This window comes from Oncorhynchus clarkii, chromosome 4 (genome assembly GCF_045791955.1).
Source record: "Oncorhynchus clarkii lewisi isolate Uvic-CL-2024 chromosome 4, UVic_Ocla_1.0, whole genome shotgun sequence".
Lineage (NCBI taxonomy): Eukaryota > Metazoa > Chordata > Actinopteri > Salmoniformes > Salmonidae > Oncorhynchus > Oncorhynchus clarkii.
In genome coordinates this window covers 68,058,927-68,078,131 of record NC_092150.1, presented here as the reverse complement: position 1 = coordinate 68,078,131, position 19,205 = coordinate 68,058,927, and the positions used below count along the sequence as shown (strand labels likewise).

The 19,205-nt window shown below is 46.5% G+C and overlaps 1 protein-coding gene across 3 annotated transcripts in view; it reads right to left on the bottom strand.

The window, feature by feature from the left end:
• Nucleotides 1-16,720, bottom strand: part of LOC139407170 (protein enabled homolog) — a 158,625-nt gene extending 141,905 nt beyond the window's left edge. For 2 of the 3 annotated variants that reach the window (XM_071150690.1, XM_071150693.1), the window contains exon 1: nucleotides 16,367-16,712. In XM_071150690.1, the coding sequence (XP_071006791.1) occupies nucleotides 16,367-16,371 (5 nt within the window). In that variant the 5' untranslated portion in view covers nucleotides 16,372-16,712. Of the gene's footprint in view, nucleotides 1-16,366 lie in introns of all 3 variants that reach the window. The other variant, XM_071150695.1, reaches the window with a different exon arrangement.
• Between the last annotated feature and the right edge of the window lie 2,485 nt (nucleotides 16,721-19,205).

Here is a 19,205-nt window from a genome sequence, read left to right as displayed (position 1 = left end):
TACACAGTGATGTGCACCTGCCAAAGTATCATTATACAGAACCAACATTGGCTATTTAAAGCAAGGCCTCGTGGGTAATATGTTATACATACCAGGGAAAAAAGGGTCGAGTATGAATGGAATGCCTTTACTTGATCGTGACAGAGAATGTCTATCCGTTCTTCAACATTCAGACAGGTTTTTCCACAGAAAGCTGAATCATACAATGACAACAGCCAGACCAGCATCTTGTCCTCATGAGCGATTTAGAAGGTCAGAGGCTAAAAGGGTTGAGAATCTGCTGTCAGCTGCTGTGGGCTAGTAGAAGGTCGTGTGTCATACACTTTCACTGACACACCCCTATTGGGCAGAGCCTCTCATTCAGCTTTGTGACAACAGTATTGACCATTCATTCAGTGACGTTATATGCTGGATATTAAGTCACTTCAACCCAACTGGAAGAATAGATTGTTTTTACTGGATATAGAAAAGGCTGAACTGATATCTGAATGACGATCAAATGATAATACAATACTGGTAAAACAAAATGAAAAAATCCTACAATGAGAACTTTGCATTGGACCCAAATATCTTTCACGTCCTGCATGTTGAGCAGCAGTAGTGTCGTATGGCAGTGTGTTAGTAAGCACTTTGATTATCCTGACCCGGTGGTGATTAGGGGTTCCCTGTGGAGCGTCACATGGCTCTCTCCATCCCGCTCTATTCTCTTGGCTCACTGGGACAGCTGGGTTACTGCAATTCTATACATTTTTCCTTGGAGTCAAAGGAAAATACTGCAGAATGAATGCTCATCTCCTGCAGTTCTACGCATTTTCCCATGGACATTTCTGTGTTCTTAATATCAAACAGAACCCCCCCCCCACCCCCCCCCCCCCACCACCAACTGCCACAGCTGCTGTAAAATAATCTTAGGGGAATAAAAGCTAGTGTCAGATCTCACACTGACACAGAGCCTCTTAGCAGAGCAAGGATTTAATCACATAGCCTTGGCCAAAGGACTGAAACATCTTGTCACATTTAAACAGACACTGGCAGAGGGACGGGGAGGTGCAGTGGTGCAGTGTGGATAATGAGATCCCCAGCTGTACAAAAGGTCAGGTGAAGTGTGTGAGTTTGTTTCAGTCAGACTCGGGCCGAGTGGCTCTCTTCAGAGCTACAGTAGTCAGTGATAACTGCTCCAGCTCTGAAACAACATCTATGGAAGTGTTGGCTAAAAGTCTCGAAACAATCAGGCTGTAATGTCATATTATGATGTAGTTTAGCTAGGCTAAAGCAAGTGTTATTTAACAACAACAAACTCTCTCTCCACAATAGGGGCCTGATGCGTGCTTAGTTTTGATAATGGATCATTAGAAAGCGTTCCCCGTACATAGAGGACAGGTTAAACTCTGGCGGGAGCGTCCTGCCGGTGCCCCCAGCAAGACGGTCTGCATGAACTATTCAATGCGCTCAGCATGGAAGACTGCACACACGCATAGGAGGTCAATCAAGGCTGTATTAAGTTACTGAGCTAAACTGCTGGTCTGTCTCTGTGCGTGTGGATCAACGCACCCTGCTCACTCCATAGTTAACACAAGTGTTCCTATAGGCATGACCATTTTTCTTTATGTTGGCCACAACACCGACAATTCATGAAGACATATAGTGCCTTCAGAAAGTATTCACACCCCTTTGACTATTTGCACATTTTGTTGCATTACAGCCTGAATTCAAATTGGATTAAACGGATGTGTTTTCTCACCCATCTACACACCATAGAGTGGCAGTCTGTTTAGGAATGGGTGGCAAGTATAAACTGGTCCTGAACATCTCTCAAACTAAGAGCATTGTCACAGCTGGCTGAAGGATTGCATGGTGCAGCATGGTAAGCGTACATTTGAACTTTATTTAAAAATGACGCCGAAAAAACAAAGAACTAAAACCCAACCGTGAAGCTTTGGGCTATGTGCCCTGAACAACTACAAAACTTAACTTCCCACAAAACAGGTGGGGGAAAAGGGTACCTAAGTATGGTTCTCAATCAGAGACAACGATAGACAGCTGTCCTTGACTTGTCCTTGAGCCTTATTCTAAAAGTGATTCAATCTACACATAATACCCCATAATGACAAAGCAGAAATAAGTTTAGACATTTTTGCTGATTTATAAAATAAATCTGATATATCATATTTACATATATATTCAGATCCTTTACTCAGTACTTTGTTGAAGCACCTTTGGCAGCATCAAGTCTTCTTGGGTATGACGCTACAAGCTTGGCACACCTGTACTTGGGGAGTTTCTCCCATTCTTCTCTGCAGATCCTCTCAAGCTCTGTCAGGTTTCATGGGGAGCGTTGCTGCACAGCTATTTTCAGGTCTCTCCAGAGATGTCCGATCCTGCTGGGACACTTAAGGACATTTAGAAACTTGTTTTCATAAAGGATCTCTGTACTTTGCTCCGTTCATCTTTGCCTCGATCTTCCCAGTCCCTGCCGCTGAAAAACATGCCCACAACATGATGCTGACACCACCACGCTTCACCGTAGGGATGGTGCCAGGTTTCCTCCAGACGTGACGCTTGGCATTCAGGCCAAAGAGTTCTTGGTTTCATCAATCTTGGTTTCATCAGACCAGAAAATCTTGTTTCTCATGGTCTGAGAGTCTTTAGGTACCTTTTGGCAAACTCCAAGCAGGCTGTCATGTGCCTTTTACTGAGGAGTGGCTTCCGCCTGGCCACTCTACCATCAAGACTTGATTGCTGGAGCGCTGCAAAGATGGTTGTCCTTCTGGAAGGTTCCCACATCTCCATAGTGGAACTCTGGAGCTCTGTCAGAGTGCCCATCGGGTTCTTGGTCAACTCCCTGACCAAGGCCCTTGTCCCAGCTCTAGGAAGAGTGTTGGTGGTTCCAAACCTCTTCCATTTAAGAATGATGGAGGCCACTGTGCTTCTCGGGGACCATCAATGCTGAAGAAATGTGTTGGTACCCTTCCCCAGATCTGTGCCTCAACACAATCCCATCTCGGAGCTCTACAGACAATTCCTTCAACCCCATGGCTTGGTTTTTGCTCATACACTGTTGGACCTTATGTAGACAGGTGTGTGCCTTTCCAAATCATGTCTAATCAATTTAATTTACCACAGGTGGACTCCAATCAACTTGTAGAAACATCAAGGACGATAAATAGAAACAGGATGCACCTGAGCTTAATTGAGTCTCATAGCAAAGGGTCTGAATACTTATGTAAATAAGTATTTATTTTGAATACATTTGCAAAAATGTCTAAAAACCTGTTTTTGCTTTGTCGTTATGGGGTATTGTGTATAGATTGGTGAGGATATATATATATATATATATATATATATATATATATATATATATATATATATATATATATATTCATTTTAGAATAAGGCTGTAACATAACAAAATGTGAAAGTCAAGTGGACTGAATACTTTCCGAAGGCACTGTACATTTAAAAACACTAACATGTAGTGTATGTAAATTAAAAAGTATTTTGTCTGTAGTGTCAGACCCAAGTAAGACTAGCTGTCGACGTTGGCGTCGGCTAACGGGGATCCTAATAAACCAAATACCCCCATAATGACATAGTGAAAACATGTTCAGACATTCTTGCAAATTTATTGAGAATGAATACAGAAATATCTAATTTACATAAGTATTCACACCCCTGAGTCTTTCTGGGTAAGTCTCTAAGAGCTCTCCACACCTGGATTGTGCAACATTTGCCCATTACTCGATTAAAATTTCTTCAAGCTCTGTCAAATTGGTTGTTGATCATTGCTAGACAAACATCTTCAAGTCTTGCCATAGATTTAAGGCTTTCTTTTCACTCTGTCAATTAGGTAAATTTTGTGGATTAAACTGCAATGTTGATCCATCTTCAGTTTTCTATCACAGCCATTAAATTCTAACTGTTTTAAAGTCATCATTGGCCTCATGGTGAAATCCTTGAGCGGTTTCCTTCCTCTCTGGAAACTGAGTTAGGAAGGATGCCTGTATCTTTGTAGTGACTGGGTGTATTGGTACACCATCCACTTTAATTGCACAAAGGGATATTCAATGTCTTTTTTTTAACCAATAGGTGCTCTTCTTTGTGAGGTATTGGAATATCTGGAATACCTCCCTGGTCTTTGTGGTTGAAATCCACTGCTTGACTCAGGGACCTTACAGATACATTTGTATGTGTGGGGTACAGAGATGAGGTAGTCATTCAAAAATTATGTTAAACACTATTATTGCACACAAAGTCCATGCAACTTGTTAAACAAATGTTTACTACGAAACGTATTTAGGCTTGTCATGAATACTTATTGCCTAAAGACATTTCAGCTTTTCATGTTTAATTAATTTGTTACATTTTTGAAAAACATAGTTCCACTTTGACATTATGGGGTATTGTGTGTAGGCCAGTGACAAAATCTCAATCTAAATTTAATCCATTTTAAATCCAGGCTGTAAAAAAGTCAAGGGGTGTGAATACATTCTGAAGGCACTGTGAGCGAATAGAGAGGAGGCTTCAATAATGCTGTTTCCAATGTGTTCGGGGTCTGTATATTCATCCGTGTCCTCCTCCATACAAGCACAGATACATCCGCCCCCTTCCCGTACTGGCCCTAAGCTCCTCACAAATGACAACTTTACGTTTTAAATGTCTCCATGTGTAGTGGCAGGGCCGTGCAGCAGGCTAGTCTCAATGCTGTGCTGCTGATGAGTCTCTCCTTAATGAGCTTCAACTGAAAAAGGGAGAAAAGACACAGACACATGTCCAAGCACCCAGAACCCAGAATATTATGCAGAGTTATGCAAAGGATTTGCTAACACAGATGCACACGCAAGCACAACAACACACAGAAAATTGTAGCAGAGTATTGCAGAGTGCACAGCTCCAGACACATGGGTACTGCAGTGATTCTAGCCCTAGGTGCATTTGGACAGAGCGAGGGGTCACATGATTAAGAGTCAACTGATGGGGGGGGGGGGGGGGGGGGGGTCATTCCATGTCATTTCAGCAAGTCATGACACCCACCATCTCAGATTGCTCTGAAATCATTTCTGTAGTTAGAACACTGATAATATTAGCATTCCTGAAACATTATTTTATTGAAATATAATTGGATGTCTGTGAAATTAAGTTAATTTGTTGCTTCCAAAATTGGCCATTTTAATTTAGAGGACAGGACTCATATAATATTCAATAAATATAGTACCTAACATCGGGATTTTCCAAAGGTTGCTGTCGACACATATCCAACTGGAATTTGTGGTCTGCTTATTTTATCATTTACATTTAGGATACCATTTACACCACAGGCCTCTCAGAGAGAGTCCAGAGAGAGAGAGCCCAGAGAGAGAGAGCGAGAGAGCCCAGAGAGAGAACGCGCGAGCTCAGAGAGAGAGCGCAAGCGAGATGAGAGAGAGAGCGAGTGAGCTCAGAGATAGAGAGCGAGCTCGGAGAGAGGGAGAGCGAGCTGAGAGAGAGTGAGAGCGACGAGCTGAGAGAGAGAGAGCGAGCTCAGAGAGAGAGAGAGAGCGAGCGAGGTGAGAAAGAGTGAGCGAGCTCAGAGAGAGAGAGCGAGCGAGCTCAGAGAGAGTGAGCGAGCTCAGAGAGTGAGCGAGCTGAGAGAGAGAGCGAGCGAGCTCAGAGAGAGGGAGCAAGCGAGTGAGCTCAGAGAAAGAGCGCAAGCGAGCTGAGAGAGAGCGAGCTAGCTCAGAGAGAGAGAGAGCGAGCTCAGAGAGAGAGAGCGAGCTCAGAGAGAGAGAAAGAGCTCAGAGAGAGAGTGAGCTCAGAGAGAGAGTGAGCTCAGAGAGAGAGAGCGAGCTCAGAGAGAGAGAGCGAGCTCAGAGAGAGAGAGCGAGCGAGCAAGCTCAGGGAGAGTGAGCGAGCTCAGAGAGAGAGCAAGCGAGCGAGCTCAGAGAAAGAGAGCGAGCGAGCAAGCTGAGAGAGCGAGCGAGCTCAGAGAGAGAGAGCGAGAAGTGAGAGAGAGCGGCGAGAAGTGAGAGAGAGAGCGAGCTCAGAGAGAGAGAGAGCTCAGAGAGAGAGAGAGCGAGCTGAGAGAGAGAGCGAGCGAGCGAGTTCAGAGAGAGTGAGCGAGCTCAGAGAGAGTGAGCGAGCTGAGAGAGAGAGCGAGCTGAGAGAGAGAGCGAGCGAGCGAGCTCAGAGAGGGAGCAAGCGAGTGAGCTCAGAGAAAGAGAGCGCGAGTGAGCTGACAGAGAGCGAGCTAGCTCAGAGAGAGAGAGAGAGCTCAGAGAGAGAGAGCGAGCTCAGAGAGAGAGAGCGAGCGAGCAAGCTCAGGGAGAGTGAGCGAGCTCAGAGAGAGAGAGCAAGCGAGCGAGCTCAGAGAAAGAGAGCGAGCGAGCGAGCTCAGAGAGAGAGCGAGCAAGAAGTGAGAGAGCGAGCGAGAAGTGAGAGAGAGAGAGAGCTCAGAGAGAGAGAGAGCTCAGAGAGAGAGTGAGCTCAGAGAGAGAGCGAGCTCAGAGAGAGAGAGAGAGAGTGAGCTGAAGAGAGAGAGCGAGCGATCTCAGAGAGAGAAAGAGAGCGAGCGAGCAAGCTGAGAGAGCGAGCGAGCTCAGAGAGAGAGCGAGCGAGAAGTGAGAGAGAGAGCGAGCTCAGAGAGAGAGAGAGAGCTCAGAGAGGGAGCGATCGAGCCCAATAAATCATCTTTATTGGGTCTGGGGGCCCACCAAAAAATAAATACTCATACAAAACCACAGTTACACAGTTAAAAACACAACTCAAATTCCTCCTCCACAGTAACTAAACACAACAGCCTCTGCATACCCCATATACTCATAAACAGATCAATATTGTTGACAAGTTTATAATAGGCAAACTCAACCCTCAGTCTCGCTGCCAACATTATCTCCAGCATTCCCACCACATCCACAGACCCCTGTCCCCGAATAGTTTTGGGTCTTCCGTATCGCTAATTTTTCTGCCCCTAACACAAAATTAAGCAACGCAACTACACCCTTTTAACTAACTTTGGCCCAAATATATGCAGTTGGGAAGAGAAAACCTCTCCCAACGCTGAGAACCAATTAGTGATCAGGTCAATCATCCCGACCAACCTGGGACACAGTAAAAACAGATGTGCCAGAGATTCAGAGTCGGCACAGAATGGACACCCCTCCCCAACAGTAGGGTCCAGGTGTACCAGACACAGAATGGACACCCCTCCCCAACAGTAGGGTCCAGGTGTACCAGACACAGAATGGACACCCCTCCCCAACAGTAGGGCCCAGGTGTACCAGACACAGAATGGACACCCCCCCCAACAGTAGGGTCCAGGTGTACCAGACACAGAATGGACACCCCTCCCCAGCAGTAGTGTCCAGGTGTACCAGACACAGAATGGACACCCCTCCCCAACAGTAGGGTCCAGGTGTACCAGATGGATGTTGGTGGCTATAGCTCCATGTATTATCCTCCATTGGAGGTCAGCTGTCCTCTTATCAATAGGCAGTTTGTATAATGATCACCAACAGCCTTTTGGAGAGGCACCTGGACCAAGCACACCCACCCACCTCGTCGATTTTACCCCTTCCAGGGAAGAGGTATGGGACACCTTTACACATATTCTGTACATGGCCTTCTTTCCCACCTCCTTGAACTCCCCCAGCTCTGGGGTATTGAAGGAAAGCAGCATCCCCACATCCTCCTCGAATGCCCTCATAGCAGCACTTAACAATCAGTGCAGGAAACACATAATCCAGACCCTCCTTCCACCGATCAGAATTGGAAGTGTCAGTCACATACTGCAGATGAAGCACTGGCAAGGAGTTGCAGACCTCAGCGACGACCTTCCTCAGTAGGCGAGATGATCGGATCCCCGCTCTTTCTCCCAGCTCCTCCAACGATCTGCTCCTGCTCCGCATCAGATGACCCAGCTTGGTACACCCCAAGCATAACAGGCATGAACGTAGGCTAGCTGAAACCAGAACACGGGACTAGATGGCAGTTGTGAAAAAGAGGCTCTTCAAAAAGCCACATCCCTGGTGGCGTGCAGGCTTTATGGGACTTGACAAGGACTCTCCAAGCCTGCATAACAGACTCATAAAATGGAGTCAGGCCAGTCAAATCACCCCCCTCCAGCTTTAAGAGGAAAAGGTGCTTGTCTAAGCCCAAACAGCCCGCTCTCCTCATCAGTGCGTAGGCTGTTTCGACCCAGCTAGAACCGTCTCTGTACAACAGTCTCTGGGCTGCTTGAAGCCGGAAAGCCATGATTCTAGAGAAAATGTCCACCAGGCCTTGCCCACCCTCATGCAATGGCAGGTACAGGGCTGCAGCTTTAATCCAGTGTTGTCCAGACCAGAAGAAATTGACAAGGGTCCTCTGAAGCTCTTGTATCAGACCCGTTGGTGGCTGCAAAATCAGATCAAATTAGTCAGAGTCTAGAAAAACCCTCAAAGTCTTCATCTCATCTCTGCCCCACTGAAGCCCCCCTGGTAACCGTGGAACGGACCCCATCTGAAGCTGACCTGGTAACCGTGGAGCGGACCCCGTCTGAAGCCCCCCTGGTAACCGTGGAGCGGACCCAGTCTGAAGCCCCCCTGGTAACCGTGGAACGGACCCCGTCTGAAGCCCCCCTGGTAACCGTGGAGCGGACCCCGTCTGAAGCCCCCCTGGTAACCGTGGAGCGGACCCCGTCTGAAGCCCCCCTGGTAACCGTGGAACGGACCCCGTCTGAAGCCTCCCTGGTAACCGTGGAACGGACCCCATCTGAAGCCCCCCTGGTAACCGTGGAGCGGACCCCGTCTGAAGCCCCCCTGGTAACCGTGGAACGGACCCCGTCTGAAGCCCCCCTGGTAACTGTGGAACGGACCCTGTCTGAAGCCCCCCTGGTAACCTGAAGCTGACCTACCCACAGAGCTTCACTCTTTCCCCAATTGACTAGCTGAGGAGGCCCCCTCATACACCTTTAGAGAGTGTTTGAGAGAACCTTAACATCTTCACCCCCTGTAATAAAAACTGTTACGTCATCTGCATACTCAGACAGTGCTATCGTGGGACCCTTCATTACACCTGGCACAGAGAAACCAGTAAGACTCGCTCTTAAAAAACAAAGCATTGGTTCAATCGCCAGACTATATAACTGCCCTGAAATTGGGCATCCCTGCCTGATGCCCCTTTGGACAGGGGAGGGGCAACTCAAACCACCCCACACCTTCACCATACACGAGGCCACAGCATACAGTAAATTCATCCAAGACAGAAAAACATCCCCAAACCCAAAGGCTTTCATTGTTTTAAACAAGTACTGGTGGTCCACACGATCAAAAGCCTTCTCCTGATCCAAAGAAAGTAAACCCACATTTACATCAGACAGTTTACAAATGTCTAAAACATCTCTTATCAGAAACAAGTTGTCAACAATAGAGTGGTCAGGTACACAGTAGGACTGGTCCTTGTGGACCAACAATCCCAGATACTCTTTTAACCTGTTTGAGAGACATTTAGAAACAATTTTGTATTCAGCGCACAGCAAAGCAACAGGTCTCCAATTTTTTTATGAGACAAATCCCCCTTTTTTGGCAACATTGAGCGAGCACGTTGACAGGATACAGGAAGAGACCCACACCACTTCACACACCACTTCAGAAAAATCCTCCCCAATAGACCCCCAAAAGTGCTTATAAAACTCAGATGGTAAACCATCGATGCCAGGGACTCGGCCTGTTGAGAGCTGCATAACTGCTGTGGACAGCTCTTGTAGTGTAATGTCAGAGTCCAATGCGACTCTCTGAGGTCCCAATTGAGGAAGACCGTGTAACAACTGTTCAGTACACAGAGAGTCACAATCCTCCGCCTTATAGAGGGACGAGTAGAAATCCACAGCATGTTGACGCATTTCACTGTCATCCGTGGTCACCTTCCCATCAGGGAGACGAAGGCAGACCATCTGTTTACGTTGCAATGTCGACTGTCCTAGGTTTAATTTAAAAAAGCGCTAGGAGCATCCATATCCTTCAGGGAAGCGAAACAAGACCTAATCAAGGCACCCTTCACTCTTTCAAGCAGAAACGACCTCAGTTCATGTCCTGTAAGTTCATGACTAGTCCAGGGTCGTTATGAGTGAGCAGCTTCAATTCAATAGACTTGATGTCCTGTTCAAGGGCCTTGATAGTTTCTTTAACTTCAATATGAGACAGGGCAGTATACTGTTGACAAAATAATCGTATTTCAGGTAGTGCAGGCGAGCGAGAAGTGAGAGAGAGCAAGCGAGCTGAGAGAGAGAGAGCGAGAGGGAGCGAGCGAGCTCAGAGAGAGAGCGAGCGAGCCCAGAGAGAGCGAGCTCAGAGAGAGAGCGAGCTCAGAGAGAGAGAGCGAGCGAGCGAGCTCAGAGAGAGAGAGCAAGCGAGCTCAGAGAGAGTGAGAGAGCGAGCACAGAGAGAGCGAGCGAGCTCAGAGAGCGAGCGAGCCAGCTGAGAGAGAGAGAGAGCGAGCGAGCGTGCCCAGAGAGAGCGAGCGAGCTCAGAGAGAGAGAGCGAGAGCGAGCCCAGAGAGAGCGAGAGCGAGCTCAGAGAGAGTGAGCGAGCTCAGAGAGAGTGAGCGAGCTCAGAGAGAGAGAGCGAGCGAGCTCAGAGAGAGAGAGCGAGCGAGCTCAGAGAGAGAGAGCGAGCGAGCTCAGAGAGAGTGAGAGAGCGAGCTCAGAGAGAGCGAGCGAGCGAGCTCAGAGAGAGAGAGCGAGAGGGCTCAGAGAGAGAAAGCGAGCGAGCTCAGAGAGAGAGAGCGAGAGGGCGAGCTCAGAGAGAGCGAGCTGAGCGAGAGCGAGCTGAGCGAGAGAGCGAGCTGAGAGAGCGAGCGAGCCCAGAGAGAGCGAGCGAGCCCAGAGAGAGAGAGCGAGCGAGCTCAGAGAGAGAGAGTGAGCTCAGAGAGAGAGAGCGAGCGAGCTCAGAGAGAGAGCGAGCGAGCTCAGAGAGAGAGAGCGAGCTCAGAGAGAGAGAGCGAGCGGTCAGAGAGAGATGGAGCGATCGAGCTCAGAGAGAGAGAGAGAAAGAGCGACGAGCTCAGAGAGAGAGCGAGCTCCGAGAGTGAGAGAGCGAGCGAGCACAGAGAGAGAGAGAGAGAGAGAGAGAGAGAGAGAGAGAGAGAGAGAGAGAGAGAGAGAGAGAGAGAGAGAGAGAGAGAGAGAGAGAGAGCGGGCGAGCTCAGAGAGAGAGAGAGCGAGCGAGCGAGCTCAGAGAAAGAGAGAGCGGGCGAGCGAGCTCAGAGAGAGAGAGAGCGAGCGAGCGAGCTCAGAGAGAGAGAGAGCGAGCGAGCGAGCTCAGAGAGAGAGAGAGAGAGCGAGCGAGCTCAGAGAGAGAGAGAGCGAGCGAGCTCAGAGAGAGAGAGAGCGAGCGAGATCAGAGAGAGAGAGAGCGAGCGAGCTCAGAGAGAGAGAGAGCGAGCGAGCTCAGAGAGAGAGAGAGCGAGCGAGCTCAGAGAGAGAGAGAGCGAGCGAGCTCAGAGAGAGAGAGAGAGCGAGCGAGCTCAGAGAGAGAGAGAGCGAGTGAGGTCAGAGAGAGAGAGAGAGAGAGCGAGCGAGCTCAGAGAGAGAGAGCGAGCGAGCTCAGAGAGAGAGAGCGAGTGAGGTCAGAGAGAGAGAGCGAGCGAGCTCAGAGAGAGAGAGAGCGAGCGAGCTCAGAGAGAGAGAGCGAGCAAGCTCAGAGAGAGAGAGCGAGCGAGCTCAGAGAGAGAGAGCGAGCGAGCTCAGAGAGAGAGAGAGCGAGCTCAGAGAGAGAGAGAGCGAGCGAGTTCAGAGAGAGAGAGAGCGAGCGAGCTCAGAGAGAGACAAGGAGCGAGCGATCTCAGAGAGAGAGAGAGAGAGCTCAGAGAGAGACAGGGAGCGAGCGATCTGAGAGAGAGAGAGAGAGAGAGAGCGAGAGCGAGAGCGAGCGAGAGAGCCAGCTCAGAGAGAGATCGAGCTCAGAGAGAGATCGAGCTCAGAGAGAGATCGAGCTCAGAGAGAGATCGAGCTCAGAGAGAGAGATCGAGCTCAGAGAGAGAGAGCTCAGAGAGAGCGAGCTCAGAGAGAGAGCGAGAGAGGTCAGAGAGAGAGAGAGAGAGCGAGCGAGGTCAGAGAGAGAGAGCGAGCGAGCTCAGAGAGAGAGAGCGAGCGAGCTCAGAGAGAGAGAGCGAGCGAGCTCAGAGAGAGAGAGCGAGCGAGGTCAGAGAGAGAGAGAGAGCGAGGTCAGAGAGAGAGAGGGAGCTCAGAGAGAGAGAGCTCAGAGAGAGAGAGAGAGCTCAGAGAGAGAGCTCAGAGAGAGAGAGGGAGCTCAGAGAGAGAGAGGGAGCGAGCTCAGAGAGAGAGAGCTCAGAGAGAGAGAGAGAGCTCAGAGAGAGAGAGAGAGCTCAGAGAGAGAGAGCTCAGAGAGAGAGAGAGAGCTCAGAGAGAGAGAGAGAGCTCAGAGAGAGAGAGCTCAGAGAGAGAGAGAGAGCTCAGAGAGAGAGAGAGAGCTCAGAGAGAGAGAGCTCAGAGAGAGAGAGAGCTCAGAGAGCGAGAGAGAGCTCAGAGAGAGAGAGCGAGCTCAGAGAGAGAGAGAGAGCTCAGAGAGAGAGAGGGAGCGAGCTCAGAGAGCGAGAGAGAGCTCAGAGAGAGCGAGCTCAGAGAGAGAGAGAGCTCAGAGAGAGAGAGAGCTCAGAGAGAGACGCTGACTAGGTCGCCAGGTGTTTCCTCCGACACTAACCCTAATTATAACACTAAAATAAGCTTTTTACAATTGAGAACTGGCATAATGTCCTCACTTCTCTGAATTTTAGTTGGTTTAGTATTCTTGTGAGGACTTCTGGTACTCACAAGTATAGTAAAATGTGTACACACGCACACACACAAAGACAGAGCAGCTTACTTACGCCCAGTTAAACTTAGATTCACACACAACAGGTAGGAGGGGAAACACACCAGACGAAAATGTTTTAACGCAGTCAGTGGATTAAACATTACGTAAGCATATTTGAGCACAAAATCACTTGTCTCCTGTAAATCAGCCCTAATCCTGGGAGATGAAACACTGTGGTGATTAGTTCTCTCCTGGGTCCACTTTGCTTGGACGAACAATCACTCAGAGATAAGTGAAGTGCACAGAGTGAAAGATGAAACTCCTCTGCAATGACATCAGATAGAGCCCCCCCCCCAAAAAAAATGCTTACAGAAAGGCTGGTTTGCAGTTTATCGGTGAACAGAGGAGAAATTTGAGCGATAAGTCAGATAGAGAGCTGGAGGTAGAGGGGGATGAGAAAAGCAGAGATCAGAGGGTGGAGGGTCGGGTGGATGATAGAATCTGAGAAAATTGACAAAATAAATCAATGGAGCACCATAACTTCTTCCTCACATCCTATTTTCCGAAGACTCATACCACCGTTTTATGACAGTCCCCTATCAAATGAAACAAATTACGTCCAATTATTACTGCATGGTCACACTATCTGGGATTAAGCCCGGGTTTCCCGCTCACTCACGGCTGACTGTGGACACACACACACACACACAATCCCTATTGACTGCTGTCTGATGAGCCACTTGCGTCGCTAGGCTCAAGACAAACTTGGACTAAATGATTTTTTTATTCGGAGGGTTACTCCAGGCCGTTCAGAATCCAGAGGCTGAATACAATTGTGGCAGTCATCAGGAAAACCTGAACAAGAAATGTTTACAACAAAATACCAGCAGCATTTCCACAGCTGTTATTTCTCAGGATCCGTGTCAAAGTAACAGGCTCCTCAAAAGGAAAGGGCTGTCAGAGGTTGTTACTGTGACACATCACAGCCTGCTGCTTCACCGTCAACCGGGAGCGATAAAACCTCAAGTGTGCTTCACTTCCCATGATGCATAACTGACTGGGGGCTCTATTTTAGAACATAATGGGGGAGGAATTTTAAAGGAACAGACCGTTCAGGTTTCATCACTGACATGGGAAAGGTGTCTTATGTTGACAGGTCTTTGGGCTTATAGTGACTGATCAGTTGACATGGAGAAAGACAACTTCCATGCTGTCTGTCTGTCCTGACACACACACCAACAAATGGTCATGAGTCAGTCAGGCCAGCAACTTGGCCTAGCAGTCACCCCAAGCAACCACCTCACACCTGTTGAACAAACCCACCAGGCACATCTTAATAACCTAGCCCCCCTTTTGACACTGATCTTTGTTGTCTGATGAATCAAAACAGAAAGGACCACTTCAATTTCACCCACCATTTACTATCACTAACCAAGTCTCCATCCAACCATTCCATGCGGATGAATTACTTGACGCATGAAAAAAGGCACAACCTTTTTTTTAGGAAAAAGGAAATGCGGAAACAATTTTATAAATGTCAACAGAGAATTTGTTCGTTCGACATGGTGGGATATTTTTGTGTCTGTAAAATGAATCATGCGAGAAACGGCCGTGGAAACGCCTTTATGCTCAAATATTGATATAACTGTCATATCAAAGTAAACTTGGAGTCACGCGGTGATATATTGTGTTGTCCTCCCACTATGACCCGGGAAACCAGGCAGTTTATTAGGCAACAGATTACACCAATTGTGATGAACTTCGTAGCGGGGTGAAAGTGCACGGTGATGGGTTTGATGCTGCTTTCCGATAAATATTGGGGGTCTTATTCTAGTGACATGACGATTGATGCTTGGCTGCTGTTTGACAAATAAAAATAATCTCGTTTTTATCCATAATCTCATGTAGGTAGCCTACTCGCACTGTATCTGTGAGCTGTTGGTTAGAGCGCACGTGCTATATAACGCAACAGTTGTGACAAAACCATCAGTAGAGTTGACAATGTGATGGAAACCCATTTAACTTTGTTTTATTTTTATTCGGCACATGGGAAGTTAATTTCAAAAGTTATTTTTTTATGTGCACTACGTCATCACGCAAAGTCTTTAATCCGCAAATAACCAGTTTGAAAAAAATCTGTCACCAATTGGATGGAAATTTAGCGATTTACTATTTCCAGTAAGTAATGTGATCACCAATCAGAAAGATGGATAAAAATATATATATATATTTGAGAATTGCAGCAGCGCTGGATTTCCTTGGAGCAGCCAGAGTCATTGTTAGATGAGGCTTGGTCTAATGGAGAGATGCCAGCAGCTGGCCTCATTTAGGCCTTTCTCTCGAGGGGCCTCATCCGCCCCACGCCCCCGCCACATAGAGTAATGGATCTGACTAGGTAGGGGTCACCCTAGTGTTTCACCCTCTGCCTGTGGACCAAGCCTTGACATCTGAACTCTCCCTAGCCCACAGACAACTCCCTCCACTACAATGTGATGAGTGCGTTGCAACGCGACGAGAGCCCTTTTCAAACAGCCACAAAGCTGTTATATTTATAAACATCTGTATCGGCAACATAACCCCTTTAAATAGAGGAAGAGTAAATATTGTATACTATAACATGCAAATCTGAGATGTTTGTTTCATCCGGGGGTTACAGTAAACTACACACCTGCACTGTAGCGACATGGGACACCTAAGTGCAGTGGTCATCATCAGCAAGTCAAGTGTGACATAGGTGGAAGAACGACCTTAGAGGACCAATAAAACATTAAGAATGAAATCATCATACATATTAAATACAGGTTTTGAATTGTGTGATATTAAATGTGTTCAATGCATTTCATGTCTTTTTTTAAGGCACAAGTCAGTTAGTGCGTAAGCCCTGCGTAATAAACCGTCATAGCCCTATGCAAATGTCAACATCAACGAAAAAAACGGATGTTTGAATTTAATGTGACATCAAATAAATGATATTCATTATCATCGTGAATAATCGCAAAATGTCTAACCAGCAAAAAAAAATCCGCAATGAATTAAAGCCCATTGCACGTAGAATACAACCCTAGCAACATTTCCACGGGTCTTTTTCTGTCAATATGCATGGGAAATTGCTATGATCAAATTGACATTCATGTTGACTGAAAGTACACTGGTCAATTAGCCTCGGTTTAACCATTCAACTTGCGGTTATTGCTCCTGCCCGTTACTGCATTGATTGCAACAACTGAGCAAATGTTTCTTTCTGGAGGCGTGTGGAGGTGTGACACAGTTTGAAATACAAAACAAATGTGTTTTTCAGTAAGCTCTGTAGCAGCCACTGATAATACAATTGCGCACTACATGCCTTGCTATTTTACATTCAATGAGACAAGATCCACATCGACATTACTGCACTGCAATTTGCTGTTTATGCAGAACAGAATAACATTTTTCCTATATTTAAACGACCAAATATCCTAATGAATAACATGCATTTGATCGCATCCGGTTGGAAAGTTTGTTGGACATATAGCCTCTCAAAAAGTTACCTGTGTGAATGTAATATAAAATGTTCGCATCATGTTGCTTCAATGTTTTTAATCAAGACTTAGATCATTACTCACCTCATGATTCAGTCACAGTAGTGTTACAGAACAGGGTCTTCGTCAAGGGCTTCAAATAAGTTATTTAACTGATGACTTATCTAGCAATGGTTTTCAGAAAGTTCGCACTTAAATATGCCACAAAATAATATCAATGGAACGCCGCGGGACGAAAGAGGCTCGTAGTTACATCCAGTATAGTATAAAAAAAAGAAAAATGAAAATGTAAAAAGTATTTATCCTACATGATCGAGTGCATCGCGCCACCGTTTACGAAATTCTAATGAAAGAAAAGACGGGGGGAAAAGTATATGGTTTTCGCTACTGCGAGACTGCAGTTGTCTCATACAGCGACAACGTGCCGCTGGGATCCCCGTCTCTGCTTCAACACTGACGCAAAGCCACAACACTGACGCAAAGCGTTTCTCAACTACGTGGAGACGTACAGAACATACCAGGCCACACCCCCTCGATTTTTTTGATAGCAAGTACCCCTTGCAAAAAAAAGGGAATAACGGGATTTTTGAATGAGACGTTTATGGGGGCTAATAAGCAACCTCAGTGCGCCACTATGTGGATGTTAGTTATTGTCCCCCACGATTAATTCTGGAGGGGACTGTGGGTCTGTCTCCGTTCGTTCCAGCCCATGCTGCATTCAAAACAACTGGCCACTGGCAAAAACGACGGGGATTTTTTTTTTGAAAGGTCTTCGACCTCGGAATTCTAAATCGGAAACTCGGGCATCTTTTCCTCAAACTTCAACTTTCCGACCTGAAAATCAATGACGTCATAATTTGACTAAGTTTTTTTTCTCCGAGTTACTAGTTGTCTTGAAAGCACCATGATATCTGGCATTTACAAAATTACACTGGAAGCTATCGTAATTGAGTGACATTTGTTAGTCACTATCGATATCTCAATTGCCCCAAGTTTTTGCTTTGTTATTTCAGATATAGTATTAATTATAAGCTACATGAAAACAAAACAGTTTATTGTGGAATTTTTTGTAAATCCTGGAAGGCAGGTTAGCGTTTTTTTCGTAATGTAACTTGTTTTTGAGGCAGCTCTGCAAAGCGGCAGCCACAAAGTCAATAAAACTGATTTGAAACCTAACCCTAACCACAACCTTAAGCACGCTCCATAAGTCCAAAAACCACATTTTTGTTTTCAAGAATTTTTACAATATAGCCCATCTAGCAGAAATTGCTCAGTTCTGCCTCCAGAACAAGACTCATTCTAATAAACATCAACCTGCTCTGGAAGAGAGAAGACACATCTATCTCAGAGACTGAAAATACTTACTGGCCTAGAGATTCAGTGGGCTATTTGAGTTCTCATTCAAGTTCAATTTCACCTGGTCTGGGGAGCAAGAGTAGTAGCCTATTGAATTATAGATTTGCTATTTACACTGTGATAACTATCTAAACCATTTAAAGTGTGTTAAATGAGGCCTCCTGAGTGGCGCAGTGGTCTAAGGCACTGCATCGCAGTGCTGCGGTGTCACTACAGCCTGGGGTTTGATCCCTGTCCTGTCCACACCACCCTCTGTAGGGCAGTGCTATTGCCATACCAGGCAGTGATGCAGTGAGTCAAAATGTTCTCAATGGTACAGCTGTAGAAGTTTTGGAGGATTTGAGAGCACACTTGTTCGGACCATTTTAAGTCTTTAATGATTTGGACACAGAGGAACTTGAAGTTCTCGACCTGCTCCACTGCTGCCCGTCAATGTGGATGGGGGTGTGCTCGCCTCCCTGTTTCCTGTAGTCCACGATCAACTCCTTGGTCTTACTGACATTGAGAGAGAGGTTGTTGACTCCTTGCTGTCCCCAGTCCACCTGGCCGTGCTGCTGCTCCAGTTTCAACTGTTCTGCCTTATTATTATTGGACCAGGCTGGTCATTTATGAACATTTGAACATCTTGGCCATGTTCTGTTATAATCTCCACCCGGCACAGCCAGAAGAGGACTGGCCACCCCACATAGCCTGGTTCCTCTCTAGGTTTCTTCCTAGGTTTCGGCCTTTCTAGGGAGTTTTTCCTAGCCACCGTGCTTCTACACCTGCATTGCTTGCTGTTTGGGGTTTTAGGCTGGGTTTCTGTACAGCACTTTGAGATATCAGCTGATGTACGAAGGGCTATATAAATACATTTGATTTGATTTGATTTGTTGTTCTGGCACCACACTGCCAGGTCACTGACCTCCTCCCTGTAGGCTGACTCATCGTCGCTGGTCATCAGTAAACTTGACGATGGTATTGGAGTCGTACGTGGTTGAACAGGGAGTGCAGGAGGGGACTAAGCACACACCCCTGTGGGGCCCCTGTGTTGAGGGTCAGCGTGGCGGAGGCGATGTTGCCTACCCTCCCCACCTAGGGTCAGCCCGTCAGGAAGTCCAGGATCCAGTGTGCAAAGCTGTCATCAAGGCAAAGGGTGGCTACTTTAAAGAATCTCAAATATTAAATAGATTTTGATTTGTTTAACACTTTTTGGGTTACTACATGATTCCATATGTGTTATTTCATAGTTTTGATGGCTTCACTATTACTAAAATAGTAAAAATAAAGAAACCCTTGAATGAGTAGGTGTGTCCAAACTTTTGACTGGTACTGTATATTTAATCAATAATCAAATAGGTCTATGGACTGCTTTTGCTTGTCAAATCTCTTTGGTTTGTTGTCAAACAGGCCACTTTTCAATGAAAAGTGAAATTTAGTTGAATTTCTTATACTGTTGAGAATAATATATTTTTTGTCAAGAAGAATGAAATCTAATTTGATTCATTTCTGTTATGTTCACTTTCTAATGAAAGCGTCCTTCTTGCGCTCTTGAAAAATCATAACTATTTCTGCCATCTACTGGCTG